Source organism: Lagopus muta, chromosome 10, assembly GCF_023343835.1.
Source record: "Lagopus muta isolate bLagMut1 chromosome 10, bLagMut1 primary, whole genome shotgun sequence".
Classification (NCBI taxonomy): Eukaryota; Metazoa; Chordata; class Aves; order Galliformes; family Phasianidae; genus Lagopus; species Lagopus muta.
The window spans coordinates 8,807,238-8,828,597 of NC_064442.1; the positions used below are offsets into that span (position 1 = coordinate 8,807,238).

At 38.5% G+C, this 21,360-nt stretch overlaps 1 protein-coding gene across 14 annotated transcripts in view; it reads right to left on the bottom strand.

Annotated features, from left to right (window-relative positions):
- ADAMTSL3 (ADAMTS like 3) overlaps positions 1-21,360 on the bottom strand; it is a 188,618-nt gene that overhangs the window by 75,020 nt on the left and 92,238 nt on the right. For 13 of the 14 annotated variants that reach the window (XR_007379190.1, XM_048956750.1, XM_048956741.1 and 10 more), the window contains 3 exons: positions 21,180-21,225; positions 14,042-14,278; positions 121-247 (listed from right to left, as the gene is read on the bottom strand). Coding sequence is in view for 13 of the 14 variants with exons in the window: in XM_048956750.1 (XP_048812707.1) it covers positions 121-247; positions 14,042-14,278; positions 21,180-21,225 (410 nt within the window). In the remaining variant the exon portion in view is untranslated. Of the gene's footprint in view, positions 1-120; positions 248-14,041; positions 14,279-21,179; positions 21,226-21,360 lie in introns of those variants that run through there. The other variant, XM_048956753.1, reaches the window with a different exon arrangement.

The window sequence follows — 21,360 nt, forward strand, 5'->3', positions numbered from 1 at the left end:
TAGCTTTGGAAAACTGCAAATAAGTATATAGAGAAAAGGTCATACTCCACAATACGTATGTTAATATACAAGCAGAAAACAGTCAAGGATAAATTATCACAGTATCAATTTGCAACCTACTTTTTTCTGGTGAGACATGTGCCTTAGCTTGTCCCCTCACAAGCCTGCATGTCGAACCATCTCCTGCACAGATTCCACAGTTGTCTTCCTTGGCATTGCTCCCAAGTTGTCGATCACAGCCTACTGCCTGCCAACATCAACACCACAGTCAGAAGGAGGGCAAAGCTGTAGTAGACATGCTCAGGTTTCTGGAATTTTATTTATTATGTTATCCTTTCGATTTTATGAGCTGGCCTCATTTTTTCAAAGCATATCTTGCCATATATTTTAAAAGCACTGTCATTTCCACAATTTTAATGATGAACCACAACAACTGATATATTAAGGTATTCAAGCACAGGCAATATATGAATCAGTTTCCCATTATGTGAATGCACACCACGGAGCGTTACTCTTTCTAACACAAGGGACAGCTATATTTACTATTTGTTTTTCATCACCTGTTTAATTATGTCTGAGAAAGGATTAATGCAGTGAAATAATCCAAGTTGAATATATAAGGGATATTCAGGCTTCAGCTTTACAGACAAGCAGATATGGGCAGTGCTTATAATCTAGTGTCCTGGACATTCAGAATTTAAATGACATCAGTGTAGATCTATTTGCCATTTACATCAAAACCTGCACGATTCTGTCTTTGCCTTTGGATTTTTCATTTTTGTTTCTGAATATGAGCCAAAAATTTATAAAGCCTTGCAATGATTATTGTAAAAACACCCAGATTTAATCAATGACCGAAATTCCAAAAGCAATTTGTTTGTTTTTTTAAAATCTGTCAACTGAAAAAGATCCAAACTATAAAGAAAACATTTTTATTACTTTTCCTTTTTCTTCACCTCAGCCACCCTAAAAGAAGTATGAGAGGAAGAAAGGGAAGACGAGGAACAATATTAACTTGAAGCAATTTAATGCTGAAATGAAGATAAATATTTAGTCTCGCCTATCTTACTCTTTAACATTTTTAGGAGAAATTTGCAGGGAGGACCAAATGTTGAGCAGTGTGTCAAAGAAACTATTCTGCAGCTTGAGGGTTCTTCAGCTCAGCTTCTTATATACACACTTCCCTGAGAAGCAAGCTAATTCATTACGGAAATCATATATATATATATATGTATGTTTAAACAAACTCAGAACTGACAAATGGATAGAAAGTACTATGGAAACTCACAGTTAAATGCAGTGCTAGAATTCTGAAATTGGCCAGTACACTCCCGTTCCTATATAAAAATGCTTGGAAGGGGCAATCTTAGCTGCCAAGATCCACCGCATCTGTGCTATGCCAGAACTGACACATGATCCCCATGGAGAGGTGGGGATCGAGTCCACACGTAACAGGCAGGGTTGGGTCTTCCAGTCTCCAACAGATGCACACGTGCTGCACGCCTACTGCCAAACAGGGAGAAGTGTAACCTCTAAGGTTCCATTTTCTGCCCACCTCCCTCTCCTGGGCCCTTGGTTTCCCAGTTCCCCACATCCTTCACTGCCTTAAGATGAAGGAAAGATATTTGCATTAACTACTGTGGCACGTGAGTTGAGAGGTGTGCTGTGCTGAAAGGCAGGCGCCTCCCTAATTTTTACCTCTTTTAGCTGGCCACCTCACAGCAGGTCACAGAGAAGCAAGCTTACTGGAGAATAGCTTAGACAGTAGTGAATAGCTTACATCAAAAATCCCATTTCCATATTCCTTTTTGAAGAGCAAAGACATGCTGATCTTCTAGTAAAGGGGCACATAGCGTTCCTGTTTGGTAGGCGCATGCAAGATGTGCTGCTGGAACTAGGCAATGGTAGGAAATGACAGGAACTTAGAGGATGTAATAAGGAATGAAGATCACTGGACTCTTCATTAACTTCTATCAAACAGCCACTATCTGAGACTGTGGCCTCCTGATTGGCGCCCAGGCCATTCCCAAACAGATCTGAACATACTGCTGGGCAACGGCCCACATAAAATGTCACTTGATTGTTTGGGATGACAATCACTTACTCAGAAGTTATGTACTGCTGAATACAAACATGATTCCGTAGCATCGCTAAAGAAACAGATTAAATTCAATGATTTCATGTTAGTGAAGTTTTAAATGCTAATAAGATCTTAGTTTTGAAAGGCAACAAGTTAACACACAAATCAGACTGCCTCAGAACAGGTGCATGTTTACTGCATAGAAGCAGTATATGAATGCATACATGTTCCAGTACTGTAATTCAGGAGACTGCATTAGAGATTAAAATGTGTTTCCAATTAAAGATTTTTCTTTTTTTTTTTTCTTTTTTTTTTTTACTTTAGTTCTTGGCTCATCAACTAAGAAGATAAAAAAAGACTGCAAATGAATCTGAATAAGTTTATCTTCCCATTTTGTCACCAATCAGCACAGGGAAATAACGAAAATGACAGAATTTCAGAACCAGAAGCAAACTGGGCCATTGTGTGCATCAGAAAGCTGACAAAACTTCAAGGAATATAATAGTCCAATGGTTGGCATAGTGATCTTAGAGTTGACAATTCTTTCAAATTCCAGTTCCACAAGAGACTTTCATCTCGACCTTTGAACAGTCCCTTTGCTTTCCAATTTCCAATCTGTGAAAGGGGTAAATATGCAATTCCCCACCTCACAGTTATGTTGCAAGAACAGATGTGCTAAAGATTCTGACACATTCAGATGGTGCTCCCAGGATGCTGGGGATAAAACCAGTACTTGAAATAGCCTCATCTTCCTTTAAGTAGATTTTTCAAATGTTTACTGCTCACCACTGCTTTTCCTGCTCTCATTCACAAAGGTAATCCTAGCTCGTGGAGGTAAATTGTCAGAACTACTGCTACTACAGGCTCTCAGCAGATCTTACAAACACGTTTCCATTTTATAATGTAATCTCATTTTCTAAATACTAAGAATATGTTTATTCACTCATCAGTTCATTCTCCAAGGAAAAAATTCAGCTGCATGCTGTGATACTGTATGTAAGGCACTGGTATTTTTATTAGATTCAGCCGTTGTATGTTTGTAGGCTACAGATCCTGCAGTCCTTTGGTGAGAGGAGGGTGTTGAGCAAGCAAAAGACTCTCAAGACCATGCCATTAAAAGCCAACATGACAATAATAGGCAGAGAGTATAACAGAGGTATTTCACATATCCACTATGAAAACAAACTCTCATTCCATATAACAAAACAGTACAACTGTGCAAACACAAGGCAGTATTGTGTCCAATGTGGAATGTAAGGGAAAAGATAATCAGCACTGCAGCATACTTTCCATAATTGTTTCACAGGGTATTATGGCTAAATTTTAATACATAAATGCCACAGAAATAAAATAGGAGTGTTGGATGCTAATGCTAGGGATTTAGGTAGAGGGAAAGCTTTGCAGCTCCCCTGCCAGCAAATGTAACATGTCTGACTAGATCTATGCACCTCCAGTTCTTTCAGAGATTGTGTTTATATCAATTATTATGAGTATACAGTGATAACCCAGGATACAATTCAAAAAATAACTCAAAGTAGGGTCACAATTTATGCCTGTAATGAGCAAAGAATCTCAGACTGTTCAGCATTAAGCACCCAAAAACACCCTGTGGAATTTAATGGGACAAGCCTTAGATTTTAGAGGTAGTTCAGTAAGTGTGCAAACCATACGTCAGCGCTAAGGTAGGGGGTACTTCAAAACTGAGTGTCAAGACTTGGCCTATTGTATTTGTTTCTAAAACTTTGACAGCAAAGAATTTCACACAAGCTGGACAGCCATGGATCACACTAAAAGAGCAGGAAGCTGCAAGGTGCTGCTTTAGAAATCAGGCCCTTGGCATATCACCAAGGATTGTAAATTAAGGTAGGAATTATTGTCAAGAAAAGGATAGATGTGGCTTAGGGACATGGTTTAGTGATCGTGATGGTGACGGGTCTAGATGATGGTGGTGGTGTTGGACTAGATGATTTCAGTGGTCTTTTCCAACCCAAACGATTCCATAATTCTACCACAGCCAGTAACTTTGCTAGAAAAACAAAGACAGCCTTCGAGGAAATGTTTTGAAGAGTACATGTGTATTTGTGTACAGAGCTACAACAAGGTCTAGAAAGTGATATATGGCAACAGCCTTTCCCATCTCACACAGCACTGCAGCAAGCCAAAGGGGTCTGATGATTTTCATGATTAAGGTGTTTGTTAGGGTTAATTTAGCCCACATTGCTAGCTGTTTACAGAGCAAAGGGATCAGCTATAAATATTATAGGCAGATTGGGAAAACATCTGCACACTTTTAGGGTACAGTCAAAAATAATTATATTAGGTGATAATAACATAAACTGCATAAATGAAACAAGTGACAATACAAACCATGTAATAGAAGCACTGGGACCTCGTCAAATTAAAAGAATAATCCAGAAAAAAAGTTGTAAATCAAAAAATGGTTCAAGTACTGTAAAGACTATATTGCAAGTTCCTACACAAATAAGCAGCTGGGGAAATAGTGACCATTGTTTAGCAAAATGGACATGGAAATTTAAAAAAAGTTTTGAGACATGATTACTTTCTGTATTTAATAAATTGATAATGAGGGGTTATGAATTCGGACAGAGATTCTTTTCAAACTGGTGCATGATATGAGACTATTTTAGGACATTACAGTATGTTTCTGTTTTTCCACTATGCAAAAGAATATGACTGTTTTGTCACAAGTGAGCAGAAACACTCTGCCGCAACAAACTCCTGAACCAGACGGTGCTATTGTGAAATGCACTACTGAGGGGTGTGAAATGTTTGTGGTGTGCTCAGAATGCTCATGTGAGTTCAGAAAGGCAGAGGAAGAGCAAAAGGTCAGGGTATAAAATATAGTAATACAGATGAAAGATTAATGAAATTGCTGCTGTGTTAGAGGTGACTGCAGAACATTACAAATATCTTTGCAGATATAAATCCAAAAAATGGCTCAGAAGCCTCCACAGATGTTTCTTTAACATTTAGAAGGGTTTCAAGATGAGGCATTAGACTTAAATGAAGAAATGAATATGGCATGTTAATTCTGATTTATGAAGGTCAAAATATAATCTGTTAAACTCAAGGTTCTTCCTTTCTTAAGGAAATATTTATAGTTAACTGTGATGAAAAAAGTACTGCAAAGTGACAAATTTATGACAGATTCCCATACAGCAAAAGAGCTCTGTAAGAAAAACCTAGCAAACTTCAGTCCTCCTTCAGTGTACCCTTAATGACTAGAAACTGCCCATGCAGAGCAACGCAGATACAGGTTTTGAAATGTCAGTTTTTGCTTGTTGCTTTAGGCCCCTGTAACATGGCTATTCCCTTAACTGACTACTCATCTCCATCTGGAGGCACTTTCTTTCAACACAGGTATGACACCATTTTTTACAGAATATACTCCAGGGACATGAGTTGTCAATTATAAAAGTATTATGTGTCAATCCTAAGAAATATTTTTGGAATGCTAAAGATTCAAGATTACATGCTTTGAATAAAGAGCCTGAAGATGTACTCACACTCCACATAACAAGAACACTGAGGTGAAACATGAGAAAAAAACACCAAGATTTTGCATAACAAGCACCAACTGTTATCACTACTGCTGTTGAAAATATGAATTTATACACAGCAATACCTACAACTATATACAATATTTCTGTCTGGAAAAGGACTCCCTGCTTCTCTGTCCTCTGGAGCCAGAGATCTAGGTACAGTCAGAAAAGACAAAATACTAAGTTGTCCAAATTGAAGCTACAAAAAGAACAAAAAAACAAAAACACAAGAAACCAAAACTCTGCTGTTCTTATTTGTGGCAGATAAATATATTCTGTGAAGTTGCACTAGTGTTGTTGTTTCTCTCTTTCTCCCTATCTACTATGTCTTAGATTATTTAAATGTTCAGCAAATATCCATGCTGAAGTCAAAAATGTGTTAAATGCTACCATATTGTTCTCAAATGACTCCAATAGTGTTTTTGATTGATAGTCTCATTTATCAGTGATGATTAAGGGGATAACATCAGTTAACAACATTTTTTCATTGCTTTATTTTTGCCCAAGAAACAGGCAGAGATCAATGTAGGGAAGTGATGCTCTTTATCAATGTGACTGACTTTAATAAAATAAAAGCAGAAAATCAATTACCAACCTTTCACAGTGACATAATTAGCACCCTTCTGGAGCTGCTTCACTACACAGAAATCCAGATGAAATCCACTCTCAGTACAATTGCACTTTTGTTTTTTCACTAGCCTGGCAATTTCAAAGGATGCACATCTGTGTGTACTCATTAAATAGATTGCAAATAGTGGCAGAAATGTACAGGTGACATTTAGTCAAATTCAACAAAAGTAAGAACTCAGCCAATGTAAGAAGTGCCCGATATGCCCAATGCATGAAAGAAACAAGGAGCTGCACTGCAGAATGCACAAATAGAGACAATTATTCTTCACAAAGATACGGTATCACTGCTACTGAACTGCTGAAGGGTGTAGAGACTGAAAGGTGTAAACCCAGGCACAGTTGGCTTCCACTGCCTGTGAAATTTGTTAAGATGTGAAAAATATTGAGTGAGAATTGAGTGAATATTACACCAAACAAATCCAGCCAGGGGATGGAACTGCCATACCACCAGGACAGTAGAGCTCATGTTGTCATAACAAAATGATCTATTCTCTCAGAATTCAGATTGAAATAGAAGAAAAACATCCAAAGGTTAACAGCATTGCACAAAGTACAAGATGCCATCAGTATTGTTTCTGGCAAAAATGATTTCCAAGTCTTGAAACTTAACTAAGAAAGGACATACATTTTACCTCAACACCTACTAGTAAAAGAAACAAGAAAATAGTGAAAAATTCCTATGTGCTCACTAAAATAAATCTACATTGCAGTTTCTTAGAATCAATCTCAAGAGGGAAAATTAAAGTCCTTGGGGTCTCACTCACAAGAAAAAGAATTTCTGTTTTACAGACAGACACACTAAAAATTCCAAAACTCAGAAAAATTAAATCTGTATTTAACTATACAGGCACATCTGCTATCCCACTACACAGATCTCACTGCATCAGTGTCAGCTATTTGCTGCATTTTCTCCTGCTCTACTTGCTTTACCCCAGAATCACAGTGCAGGCAGATGTTAGGAATGTCTGCATCCACACAACAAATAATTAATTTTAAATATGGCTATGGGAATTTATGGCAATAAAAACATAAGTATAAAATTCATCATGGGAAAGTTCTGCTCTGCCTTAGCTAGTATTTTCCATTTGCCCTGCTATAGAATCCAGAGGCTGACATTCAGAGCCCATCTATTCATTTACTGTGCAATCTCTGCTCACATCCCTTGCTTTGTGATAGCTTCAGCTTGTAGCTTATTTCTACATAGATAAAATATGTCCATAGAGAGAATACACAGTAAAAACCTCCCACTCTTTCCCATGCTCATCATCAACAACTAAATGAACTTCTACAAACAGGAAGAGATAGCAAGACATTCCTCCAATTTAGAATGTTACTTGTATTTATTTAACGTAGAAGAGTTTCTACTTTCAGGTAGAATCCTGCTTTATCCACACTGAAGATTTAATTTGGTCTTAGCCATGATTTTGTCCTTATATGGCCTCACAACTCTCTGTCTTACAACTCTTCTGTTACTAAGCTCAGCCTATCAAAGGCTGAACCGTTGCACTGGGTCTCACATCTCTACTACAGAGCTAGCACAGCTCAGCAGCAGCCCCAAGAAGCTGACCTGGCTGTCAGCATATGCTAAGAAGCAGAACATGGCCCCTTCAGGGACTCTAAGCATGCACTGACACTGAGTCCATCACCCAGCCCATCACTGCAGGGCCGGTGAAGCAGCAGACCCAGCTGGGAGTAAGAAGGTGTCTCTTGTGTGTTTTCAGTTGTTTGTAGATAAGAAAGCAAGGAGTGAGGCCAAAGTGTGTCAATATCCAAAACTCAGAACAAAGGACAACAAATATGTCAGAACGATGGGCACAAGCAGACATACCATCATGCTCAGGTTTCTCAGCCTTCAATACATAGAAAAAGAATGCAAAGCAATAAAAAATGAAAGGTAAAATATACAGTGCATTAAATTCATTGCATACAGAAGGGCTCCTAAATGGACTGTCCACGTATTTTTACAGATATTTCATATGTGAAGGCAGGAGGCTAAAGAGCGTTCTGTAATTCTGCAAATCCACTGCTATCAAACAAAGTGGTTCCAAAACATGTAAGTCTTCCTGCAGGATCTGCCACATGCTGGAGCAGCTGAAAGCCCATAGGACCACCCAGCAGGAGAGCAGGTACCCTTTCCTATATGGTTCCCATTTTAGAAAAAACACATATGCAGACATGGAGGGTAGGACACAAATTCCCATTGGACTTCCTCCTTGTGAGAATGGTATTGAAAAAGAAATCAATATATGGAATCAAATTACTTTTCTGACTTTCTGACTGGTTCCAGCCATATCTGCCACAGCACCAGGGGATCTGAAGACTCTAGTTCAACAAGATATCCAAATCATGAGTTACTGTACTGACTTTATCACACTCACATGCTGCAGGACCTTGCTAGGCTGGAAAATAAAATCATATTTATATAAAGCTCACCAAAACAAAACAAAACTTGGCAAAGAATCACTTAGAAAAAGAGACATAGAGATAAGGAACTGGAGATTAGAAAAAACTCACCCCTATCTGACAGAAAGGATAAACTCAGACAGTAAGAAATCCCTATGGGCAGTAATCCTCCACCAGAAACAGCGGTGTGGAGAAAAACAGAAGGTCTGAAAAGAGATGACAATTTCTAGCAGCAGTGAACAGCTGCTAACTAAAAGCAAGAGATTCCAAATGACATTTTCAGTATCTGTGAGCACCCCTTGTGCCACACAAGCCCTCCTGCAGGTTGCCAATATGATCTCAAGTGAGCTGCTATCTCACGGCAGGCTGGGACATGAAAAGGGTTCAAGTGCAATTCTTACAGTGCAGTCTGCTGGCTTGGGCAGTGCTGAGAGCCTCCATGGAAGAGGAAGCCAAGTCTGGGAGTCTACAGAGCAGAACCTTGGCTGGTCACACAGGACATGGTAACCCGTGCTCAGCCCTCTCCTTCCATGGGACTTCTGGACAGGCACCAATGTTTCCCAGCTGATTTGCAGCTGGAGCTCCCGCTCGGTTTAATGGGATGTCACGTGTACAGTCACACGGAGATTTTGATATGTAGTTCTTTGGGCTAGAAAGATTTATTGAATCTATGTGAGCAAATCCCATAGTCATTTTGGATAAGGTCCAGTCTGCCAGCACGAGCGTCTGCAGAATTATGTGGATGGAGTACAGGTCTCTGCATGGGAGTCCCGGCACTGCATGCTGTTGATGGGCTATTTATGGTACTGGGGAAGGATGCAATATGAAGGCTGGCTTAACAGTAAGCTACCTCAAAATCAATTCCTCCTGTAAGTTGCTTGAGGTGTGAAGGCTAAAGAGATGAAAGGCAAAAACTGTAATGTGGACGTTTTATTTTTAAATATAAAAAAGAGCCTGCAAGTGGTTTGTTGCTGCTGTTTTTTTGTTTGCTTGCTTGGTTTTTGTTTTTTGCTTTTCCCTGATGTCCTTTTATACTGCTACTTGAGGACCAACTACTCCAAGTAGAATAAAAGAAAAGATTATCTTAAGTAAAAACTCCTTCAGTATGATTACTCTAAAGAGTAAGAATTAGAAGATATAAATCTAGGAAGCTATTTAAACTCCTGAAATTCAAGTTAAACACTAGAGTAAATTCAGGAAAGAAAAAAGAAAATTAGTATTTTTAAGGAGCCAAATCCCTCCTTTAAAAACAAAATATTCTTTGATGCCTCATTCTGCATTATAAGAATAAAAAATTAGAAACTATTAAACAATACAATATTGTATTATATTCCTGTCCTACATATACTTTTAAATGAGATGAAATCTTTTACTCTTTGCTGTGCTTTTCACTGGGAAGTTTGCAGTAATATAGGATGGAAAGGAAATGTCCCTTTCTCAGTATCTGAACACCAGACCTTCCTGTGCACTTTGGGCAGTCCTTTAACACAGAAGCAATAAGAAGTATCCACAGGAACCCACAGGGGATGTATGCAAAACAGCCAAAGTGAACAGAGAGCTGGGAGAAAGCAGCTCTCAGAACAGAGGGAGTCAGAATGAGAAGACATTATCAAACCTCCATCATTTTAAGTTGTAACCATAAGCAGAGCTCACACAAGATCATGAAAAAATGTGCTGTCTTCCAAAGGCTTACAGCAACAGCTTTCAATGAAAACTGACAGATATGTACATCAAGGGTAAAAGCACTTTGGTGGCAAGTGTGTGAGATACCTTCTTGGTATATCATGACACATGACAGAAACATGGAGCATGGCAGAAGTCAGCGGCACTCCACTTGACATATGAGATGTGTTCTAATGTCAGCTAAATTTATGCCATATGCTACAAAGCATAGTGTAGTGTCTGCCTTTCCTGGAGCACAAACAACTCACTGACACTAAATGGAAAGTTCACCGGAGGATTTACATCATCCTTGACCTAACTGTGACAGCCTAGGACAGAACTACTCAGACCGCTCCGTCGGACTGGTGATGTGTGGTTTTGGGTGATGTGTGTATTTATTGTCCAAACACATTACTCCACTTTAGAAAAATTATCAGTGTAACCATTTTAGGTACTGAAACAAGACCTAATTCTGCGTTTTGGTAGGAAAAAAAAAAATCACAAACTAGAATTAAAAACAAAAATCAAGGCCAGGCAGGGCCCCAATGCAGGCGGAGTAAGTGGGTAAGCGTTGCCCACACATGTCTGACATGCAGATGTTTTTAAATGTCTCCACCCACATCCAGATGGGCACAGCAGGAATATATTATATGAAAAAATGTGTTGGGAGTTGCACAGAGAGTAGAAAAAGTATCAGAAGTGTGAAAATCCTCCCCAGCAGTGAAGTTTTGACCTGTCCCTATTTAGCACAGAAACCCCAGATATTTGCTTTGGTAACAGAAGAAAGGCACTAGCAGACAAAAACAATAAATTAAAAAATATATAGAATAAAATAACAATTAAAAAAAAAAAAGTTGAATTAAGCCTCAGACAACCCCAAAATGTCTTACTAACTTTCTCAACAAACTTTTCTCTGCTCCACCACCCTAGGATTTTATTTTCCCCAAAGACACAGAACTCTTACCCAGAAACCAGTTTTGTTTCATTAGTTTTTGGACATTGTTGTTTAGTTTGGGTGTACTTGTTAAGGGAAATGAAGAGAATCAGAATTGAAGCTGGACATGGGGAACTTAATGTCTCTGTACATTTAAATTCACGCTCTGCCCAGGAGATTGATAGAACAAGAATCTGAGAGGAAAGCTTTGTGTTGCATCCCTATCTTACCAACAGGAAGGAAATGGATGAAGTGCTTATGGGGGGGGAAACTGAGATCTTATAAAACTTGCCAACATTCTGAGACAATAAAAGAGCAAAACCAGCACCAGTTTGGAAAAGGACTCAAGCAATTCAGTTTCTTTATACTCACTCTTCAGTGCTCCCAGGCATAAAAGCGAAGATATCCACATCAGCAGTATGACATGTTTATTTAGATGAGTTCACTGCAAAAGTGCTTGCCAAGTTACTTACAGGCTGTGCCAAGTACATGTCAAAGCCCAACAGACTGATCTTATAGCAACAATACTGAAGAATCAAGGTTTTTGCTGTCTCTCTCTCTCTCTTAACAGAAGTTGACTAAACAACAATATTTTTCCAGGAAATATTAGATGTCAATTTGTTTTCTTTCCTGCTTAAACAGGAGTAGTAACAAAGACTGGTGTCAGTTTCTGAGGAAGCCCTCCCTAGTGCAGTCCTTTCACAAGGAACCAACATTTCCACTCTGCCCCACAAAGAGAAAAAAAGTTATTCAAACAACCAAGGACTTCAAAGGTCTTCAGTAAATAAAACTGCAAGTGTTGATAATGACAAATCTACTAAAAACAAACAAAAAAATCTCCAAGCTATTCTTGCAAGACCTCAAAGTACATCAGATTCAGCATAATAGTGCGGCAACAGACACAAACAGCAGAGGCTTCTGTAGATGTATCATCTGCAAAGTGTATTGGTATCCTCCAGGTTCAAATTTTGTATTAAATAAGGAAACATCACTAACAATATTGCGAAAGAAATGTATTATTTTGCAAGTGTTTTTAGTGTGTATAAAGGTACATCCTATCTAAATACACAGTGTAATGAACACTGATGGACACCAGTGTGAAATACTATTGACAAATGTTGTCTCTTGAAGGGCAAGACTGTAAGGAACTCTTCTTCAATTACAGAGGCAGCAGATGCATTGTGTGTTGGCATGACTGGTATTGCAAGTACTCACAGCAAGGTCCAGATCATATATTAATGCTGCTGTCACCTGCACACCATAGTTCTGCCAAACACGTTGTATTTTCCCCCACAATGAAGCTCTTTTGCTCATCAGGCTGTGTCCTGTATTTTTGAGCTGCATGTGTTTTAGGCGTTTGACAGAACAAGTCAGAGAGAAAAAACTAATTATAATAATATATCAGTAACATACCATTAATTCAGTCTCAACTTCAGCCTGTGTAATAATGTTTACCACCCTTGGAAAAACTCAGAATGACTGATTACAAGTTATTAAGTAAGAAAGTTATTATGTTAAGCTTCAGAAAGTTGTTATGTTAAGCTTATTAATATCACCTTATGTGCCTCTTATACACTTGGTACACAGAGCACATTTGTACAATTACTTGGGTGTGCAAGGACAAGAACCATAGCTGCTTCCAACTGCCCAAAGCCTTTAAGCTGATACAACAAATGTGGTAATACAGGGAGAAAAGTAGGGGTAGGACTGGATGGAACTAGGAACAACGCCGAATGACCAGCAGCTGGCTAGTACTAAAACTGGGGTGAAAAATGATGACATTCAAGCCTAAGAACTGCAATACTGCCTTCCCTCATAAATTTCTGTTCCCCAGTTACAAAGGCAGCACAAAATACTGGGATCCTACGCTGCTGTCTGGCTTTGCTTCAAGGTCATAGGGAGGCTAGGGCTCCTGATCCAGGACAGTCAATAAAGATACAACACCTCCTGACAAGGTGCTAAGCCTGGAGATGAGAAAATGCAAAGAAGCTTCAGCTGGTTATGTGTGAAGTATTACCCATCTGCCAACCAGTTTTGTTCTGGCACTTGGAGCTTCTGACCCAATTATCAGATTCCTGGGGACATCTGTCTTAAGTGGCTGGATCTCAAAAGCCTGAGACTACTTCTTCCATCAAAGAATAACCCCAATGAAGTCATGTAAATCAAGAATTTGGCAGCTGAGCAAGCCTTGTTTCTTATCTTTAATGCTTTTAACAGAGGCGGAACCTCTTCTCTAGAACTGAAATCTATAAATTGCAAATACACAATAGGGATCGCAGGAACTTAGGATTCAGATCTTTAGAATGTACTCTGTTAAAAAAAGAAATACTACTACTATAGGCATATTCACTGCACAAACTATGAGCTTCTTAAAGAAATGAAGAGACAAGAGCAACACATACAGCAAACATACTTACACACACACGCACCATAATCAGCAGGAGCCCATCATATATCAAATTTTCTCCTTAGCAGAGTTCATGAGATGCAATACTCAGAGAAGGAGATTATTACTAGTTTCTGTAATTTTTACATGACTAAAAGCTACAGTATAAGAATGAGTGAATGTTATTGACCTGATATTGATATTGAGTATCAGTGGTTAAGGCAATCAGGAACTTCTGCATAGAAGAGAAAGTGAGTTAGCTACGATCCAGCTGGTTGTACTTGCAGATACTTTGAAAGAAAACTGATGCATAGAGATGAAAAATAACCGAAAAGCGTCCACTCCATGTGCAAAAGCAACTCAGATCTCCACCATGAACATACCTGGCATATTCCACTGATGCACATATCCAGGGATTCCATATTGCAACGAGTACCATCTAGTACTTTTGGGGCAAGCTCCACAATCAAGTTCTTTCCCAGAGCTTGACACTTCAGGGCACATGGTGCAGTAGGGTCATTGTACACGGGGATCCACTCATAAAAATGCCCCTGGTACTTGACATCATTGTAGGCCGAACATTGTTGTGCTCTGAAGTCACCAACATCTGAAGGGCAGTCCTGAAAACAAACCAAAGGAACTAATTTATACAAATAGGCAGCCCTTTGCATTTGTAGTAGTTATCTGAAGTATTATGCTGAATCTGTTAAGGTAGGCTTGGTTCAAGAACTGATCTGCTATGACAAATATGTTACAGTGTTCTACCAAATGCATTAATACAATTTATGTTGCTTAATCCATTCCTTGCAGTACAGGTAACAGAATATTGCCCATATTCCAGTAATAGCACAACTGATAAGTTAGAGTAATTAAAAATGCTACTTTTATGACACTGTGTGACACATTCAATTTTAAAATCTGGTTCTGTAGTAAGAATTACCTTCTATAGGAAGCTATGCCTTTTAAGTGACTGTTGTGAGAAAACTGATATTTAATATTTTTCTTCCCAATAGCTTTTTCCACTTAAGGATTTCAAAGCATTCTGCACTCATTCATCAGTTCATACACCTGAGTAGTGACAGATGTACAATGCTGATACTTACACACTAAGAAATGAAAATGTGCCTGACCAATTGTTCACTATTCCTCAGAAATGGGGCAGCAGAGTTAGGAAGAGACATCAGTGCCTTTTCCTTTAGTACAGTTACAAAATTTTTTTTTACCCTAAGGGAAAATTCATACCTTATTTTGTTGAAATAAAATAGAATTTACATTGGTGTTGATCTAAAGAGATAGTTCTAGAATTTATTCCACACACAGCCTCAGCAAATATAGATGAAACACTAAATACAACAAATGCTTCTTTGACAATGTTTGAAATGAAGTATTCTAAGACATTTCTTCTGTATAAAGCATTGCACACAAGGACATTAATATTAAGCTACAGCAACAGGAAAGAAGATGAATACTGATTTGTTCAAAAATAACTTCACCAAAGTACTGACAAAGGAGTTGGCATGTCAAACAATCTCTCACTCTCATTTAGAAGTATGTCCAGTGTCAAACAGTCCATATGCCAGACCAAGAATTTCAACCCATACAAGCCAGCTGTGAGGCTGATTTTAACAAAGACTGGTTTCCATTGGATATAAGGCTGAAAGCTTTGTGATGTGTTCCCTGAAAAAAAAACTAACAAAGGGCAAGTGCATCACTACTGTTGGAAACATACACGAGAAAAGCACAAATTTCTTTCCAGTAGTAATACTGTCCTGACACACTCCTGAGTCGGGGTGGGTTGGTAGTGCATTAGCTTAATACCTTGCCAGTACCTTAGATTTATTTTTTTCTTTCATCGTAGGAAACAGAAATATCTCTGGCTTTTTTTTTTGTAGACTGCAAGAAACTTCTAAGATCGGTGGTGCTCTTGTTGAGCAACACATGGGGCTTCTGCAATGTGCAGTGCTTTGCAGCACTGTCCAATAATACACATTAGAGTAAAAATAAGTCAAAGTTATGTAATATATTTTATTTTTAATCTGTGATAATTTTAGTTTGAGTCAATAAAATGAAGTAAGACAAGGAAAAAATGGAGTTACTGTAAATCTTCAGGTATTTCATAGAGATAAAACCCCACAAGAGAGCACTTCAGAAAAAGTCAAGTAAGTACTGTTAAAACTCACCCCTATTTACTATAACTTCAAAGAAAGCCACCACATTTGCATGGGTGTAAATGAGAGCAGAAATTGGCTCTGACTTATCTGTCACTTCCCATTTACCACAACAGAAAGTCTAAAAGGCAGAGAGGACATCAGAGTTTATATGGATACCATATGGTTTTCCCTTCCACCATTGGAAATAAAGGAGCAGCTACCGATAAAAATAGTTGATGTTAGATTCAAGCAAAGCTAGAAGCAACATTTTGAAGTAGTTCAAACCACGATACAGATTCAACCACGATACAGAGCTAGATTTTCATCAGAAAGAACTGAAGCGCTACCTGTAAAACAGGCAGCAACATCTCTAGGCTGGGCTTTGACAGGCTTTGTTTTGTTACAACTCACTATCACAAGGTGTTGTTGCAGTGCCAAGACACAAACACTGCAGTGTCAGGATGTCGATCCATGGTTACTCTATGTTTCTCATTGGTTCAGCACAGTGCAGCTCCTTCCTTCCACTCGCTTCCTGACTGCTTGAGAACAAGTGAGTTCTCATCTCCCTCTTTGGCTTTGGCATTTTCAAAGCACAGAAAGCAATTGTGGCGCTCCATTCACATGCCAGCCCCACCTGCTTTACATTTGAGCTGTGTTCAAAAGCAGGAGAATAAAAAGAGCATCACAGAGAGATATCAAAGGGCTGAAATTATCATTTACATTAGAGTTAGGATAGTATGGTTAGGTTGTGGTTGAACTTGATGATCTTTAAGGTCTTTTCCAACCTGAGCAATTCTGTGATTCTGTATCAGAATTTGGGCAGCAACATGTTCAGATGCCTGTTTTCCTTGCAACAATATCTACTTGTATAAAGAAAAGAGTTTATGGTCTAAACAGCAAGACAAGTGCAAAAATGAATGTAATCAAGACAACAAGAGGTCTCAGAAACTTCAGACTGGAATAGATAAGAAAAGTGAGAAGGAGATTAAAAGGAAGGAAGGAAAAGTGAAGGCAAGGTGTGGGAGAGGCAGGCAAGGGAGAGACATGAGAAGTGGCAAGACCACCTCATCAGCCCACAGTACATGCGCCCTAATCCTTACCCACTCTGTCCTTTTGGTTTTAATCTATTTCAGATATCAATTCAATTCCTTTGTTCCCTTTATCCCATCAATATTCCACATTTTTTTCTTTCCCTGTTTGCTAAATATTTTTGCTACTAATTAGAGATTTTCTAATTTCAGCAATAGTTTTTTTGCCTTATGCTGAATCCACTGAACAATACTGGAGAACTTGTAGGTTCACACACCACACAAGGATCTGAACACGCATCAATGATGCCTAATACCTCAGAATGCTGGCAAAATAATCATATACAGATTTTGTCATGGAATTCAGTCTATTTATGACATGAGTTACGTAACATATTATTAGGCGGATCTGAAAAAGATGCTTCAGACGTGACTACTGTGAAGGTTAAAAAATATACATGTGTGTTTATGCACTCTCATTCTTTTTGTGACAGAAGATTAAAACTACTGCAGTCAAGGGCTGGCTTCCTATGAAATGTATTGGTTAAGTTTTGGCAGTCACTTACTCTTAGACTTTGAAAACCAAGCTAACCTGGGAAATCTGTATCTTCGTAGGCTATGTTCGTGTACAAAACATGAAGGTTGTATCAGACCGTGTGATTCCTGCCAACAATTACACTGCTGAAAAAAAAAAAAGCACAAAAAGGCAGCAAGAAAATTCCCAGTAAAAATGATGACACCAAAGAAAGTCTGGTCCTTTGTCTAGGTTGGTTCTTTGAATCTCGCTTTGTTGAAACCGAGCCAGAAGCGATGAAGTCATCGTTTTGTTTTCTTTTTGAAATTAGCTGCAGGTTCTATGTCATTCATAGGCAATTTTCAGGCCACTTCTGAGTAAAATCAAGATACCTGAATAAGAAACCCTAGCCAGGAGAGTTAAGGGTACATCAGCATTATGAAAATAAAAAATAAATGAGTAGATTAGACAGAAACTATGTAACTCAAGATGAAATATTGTAGGAACAGAGCAGACAGTTCAGCCAAGATTTTTTGGTTGGGATAGGTGATCTGGTTAATGAGTGGATGCTGGGTCAGTAATATGATGAATATATTGAACAGGTGTAAGCATTATTTGTGTATAATAAAAGGTTACATTGGAATGAAATGTGAGAAAATCTGCAACAAAATAGTGATTTTTTTTTTAAGTGTAGGAGAGTCATTCTGGCTTACGTGGAAGTGACTTTCTGGCACATAAAAATGCAAAATTTATGGGGAAATGGCCCAAATAATTTGTTCTATGAATAAGACCCTAAAGGATTGTCTTAAGCACTTCCATATAGTGTACATCACAGCATTAGAATGCAACGGTATATACAAAAATGGAAATATTAAAAAAAAAAAAGGTTTAAGAAAGACTGAAAATTTCACTGAACAGCATACAATGAATAGTTCATATAGTTTATTTCTCTGAAGTTTCCATAAGAAAAGCTGAAAGCAGACATGCAGCTTCAAGAAATCCTGCACCCGACACACCATTTACAACAGAAAGATAAGCAAGACAAACACAAGCCTTAATAATCTCAGCAATTATTTCGTTGCTAAGACTCTGAATTAATTTTTTGATTGAAATATCACTAATATTATTCTGGAACTATGCTTGAGTTCAATGAACTTACTACTATTCTATTACAAATCCAGATGAAACCAATTTTCTGGTAAAATGATTCTTGCTCTTTTCATTAGAATGACACACGCATTAAGTTGTGCTTCATTTGTACTCCTCAATATAGATGTTAGTGGTGTAATGTATCATGTAGCAAAATTACATTTGCAGACAATTTTACACAGTGTATATATACTGGATGTCTCCTGTGGTTATCAATATTTCCTAATAATATGGAAAGAAGCGAGTTTAAACTCTTAATTTTCAGACTAAAGTTTTACTCTTAAAGCAAGAAGCATTCATTAGAAATGATGCTTTGGGGAAAATTATATCATTTGAAACAGAACAGGTCTAGCCCTAGGTTGGTGTTAGGTGTAAGCTCCCATTTCAAGGTTAAATCAGGTCTAATACTCAGTTTGAATTCGGTGAGGCCAAATTCAAAGATCAACTTTCCACTGTACTAACAGTGGAAATCTCATGAAATTTATTTTTCTCATGAGTTCTCCATTATCTGACCTATAATCTAGGAAAAACAGTTCCTGAGAGATTCTGGCTCTATCTGAACTAAAATGGAAACCCGATCCCTCTCAGACATGCCCCAAAAGCAGAACTGTAAATGCAGCTTCCTGTCTGGAAATTAACATTTGAATCATCATAAATTCAAACAGATTCTCATACAAGATGCTAGCCACTTATCGCTTTAAAATAAGCCCTAAAGTTATAAAACAGGTCCCAGTGACTTCAGAAAAACCCCCTTGGAGTTCAGAAAGGATATGGTAATCATCTTAATTTTCTCTATGATGACGCATACAAGTGCCTTCATTCTCACCATAGATTTTTTACTGTATAATCCTGAAAGCAACCAGTGTCTGCAACTGCTCAAATGTATCCTAAAAGCATGCAGGCCTCTGCTTATAGCAGAAGTTATGGACAAATGGATCTCATCTTTCTGCTTTTTCTGCACACTACATGACTTTCTGTTCCTTTTGCAGGAGGACCAAGGGATGTGCTATGTGGAATTTGTACTGTTGCATGGGAAGCCGTAATGCACAGCATCAAGCAGAGATGTATTACTGTATAGAAAGCAAATGATATATTTAGCAAACATTTAGACAGTGGCTGTTTGTTTACTGCTTACATACTGACTGGCTTATCTAGCTTATCACATGGCTTTACAAGATTAAGAGTCTTCCGTGCACTGCACTGTTATTTCTGAGGTAAAGGCACTGTGCACTGAAGTTCTCAAATGGCAGATGGCAGAGTTTGTCTCTAGGATCTGGCTTCTCCATGCAGTTGGCCAGAATTATTAATCACTTCCACTAATTTCTGCGGAAACTCAGGCTGTGGGCTGCTGAGGTGGAAAATCCATCCAACACCAAAGAATGGAGTTAGAACAGTTTGAGGTGCTAGCAAGCCTTGCTCCTGAGGAGGAGTGCAGAAGCCAGCTGGCACAGAAGAAGCCTTAGGTGTGGCATACTGAAAAAGTGAAGATGGCCAGTTGTCCCAGGAGATGCCACAGTTCAACATACGCACTGAGCCAGCTCCAGGCCTCCTCAGGAGCACACATCATACTTCCTGCTGCTGCCCCTGGTGGAAATCGTGAGGCTGGCAGCAACATGACCATCATCTGCTCTTGCCTGGGTATAAGTGAGCTCAAGGGAACAGCAGGGCTCACCTTTTCAGGGGTGTTTGTGTGACAAGTGCTGCCTTTCTCCCAAATCCAGAAGCAAATGAACCAACTGCACTACAGAAAAGCAGATAAGATGCTTTTGCTTTGCTCATCTTCCCTCTTTCCTGGAATGGGACTGTAAAGACACCATATTGTATTCTCGGGTAACCCATGCCATAGGTGCCTGCAGGTCATAAACCAATGCATTATGAATCACTGTGTTTGTACACGAGTCTGCTATCGGTGGTATCACAAAATCCTGCACACCTTGAGCAGACTACAACATCTGGGGTGAGCAAAGGCAGCTGTTTAAACAGCATAAAGCATCACTGCAAATCAGTGGAGCACAAGTCATGAAGTATGCCATATGCCATATGCCATATGTGACTGGTTTTCATAAAATATGTCTGTAAAAATAAAGTTTGATTGCATCATAGTAACAGTAACTGCTTTTTCAAATTTCCAGCTTCATATTCAGCCACAGAAACGGTCTATGCCAGTGTACTAAATATATGTATTTTACATATAGAAATATAAAGATCTAGGCTTAGGCAAATGTAAGGAGGTAATGCAAGTAGTAATTATGCAATTTAAGATTTGAAAGCAACACCCTCTTTGCTCACATAATGAATGCTGTTGTATCATTAGCAATCAAAAACGTTCAAGAGCCCAGCTTAATGCTTCATCTCAGACAGAACCTCGGGAAAGACACTTGCTACTTTAAGATGTGAGCTGATTTGTTAGTACTCCAAAGTGTGTAATTTTCCTAACAAATGATATAAAGTGTTCTGAATCACAATTGGCGCTACAATTTGCAAAGAAAATGTCTATTTAGAAACCTAAATTTCAAACCTCCTGCAGATATGCAGAGTGAAATCTTTAAAATTGGTAATGATGATCAAAAGAAAGTCATCCACCGTAAGATTTTAAATAACAAACAGCACTTTTTAAACTGTAGCAAATCATCTGAATAAGTAAAAGAAGCTATAAAAAAGGATTAAATGCCATACTCACATTACTACTGCAGGTTTTGTATCGAATATTCCGACCTTCACAGTTCCTGAAAAACAGAGTAAAAGTGGTTACACAGCAGTACAACACAACACAATCCTGAACATTTTACAGCTAGTTATTCTCTTGAAAATTTGACTTATTACTACCACCGTACCTTAATCTGGATTCAAAATACAAGGTC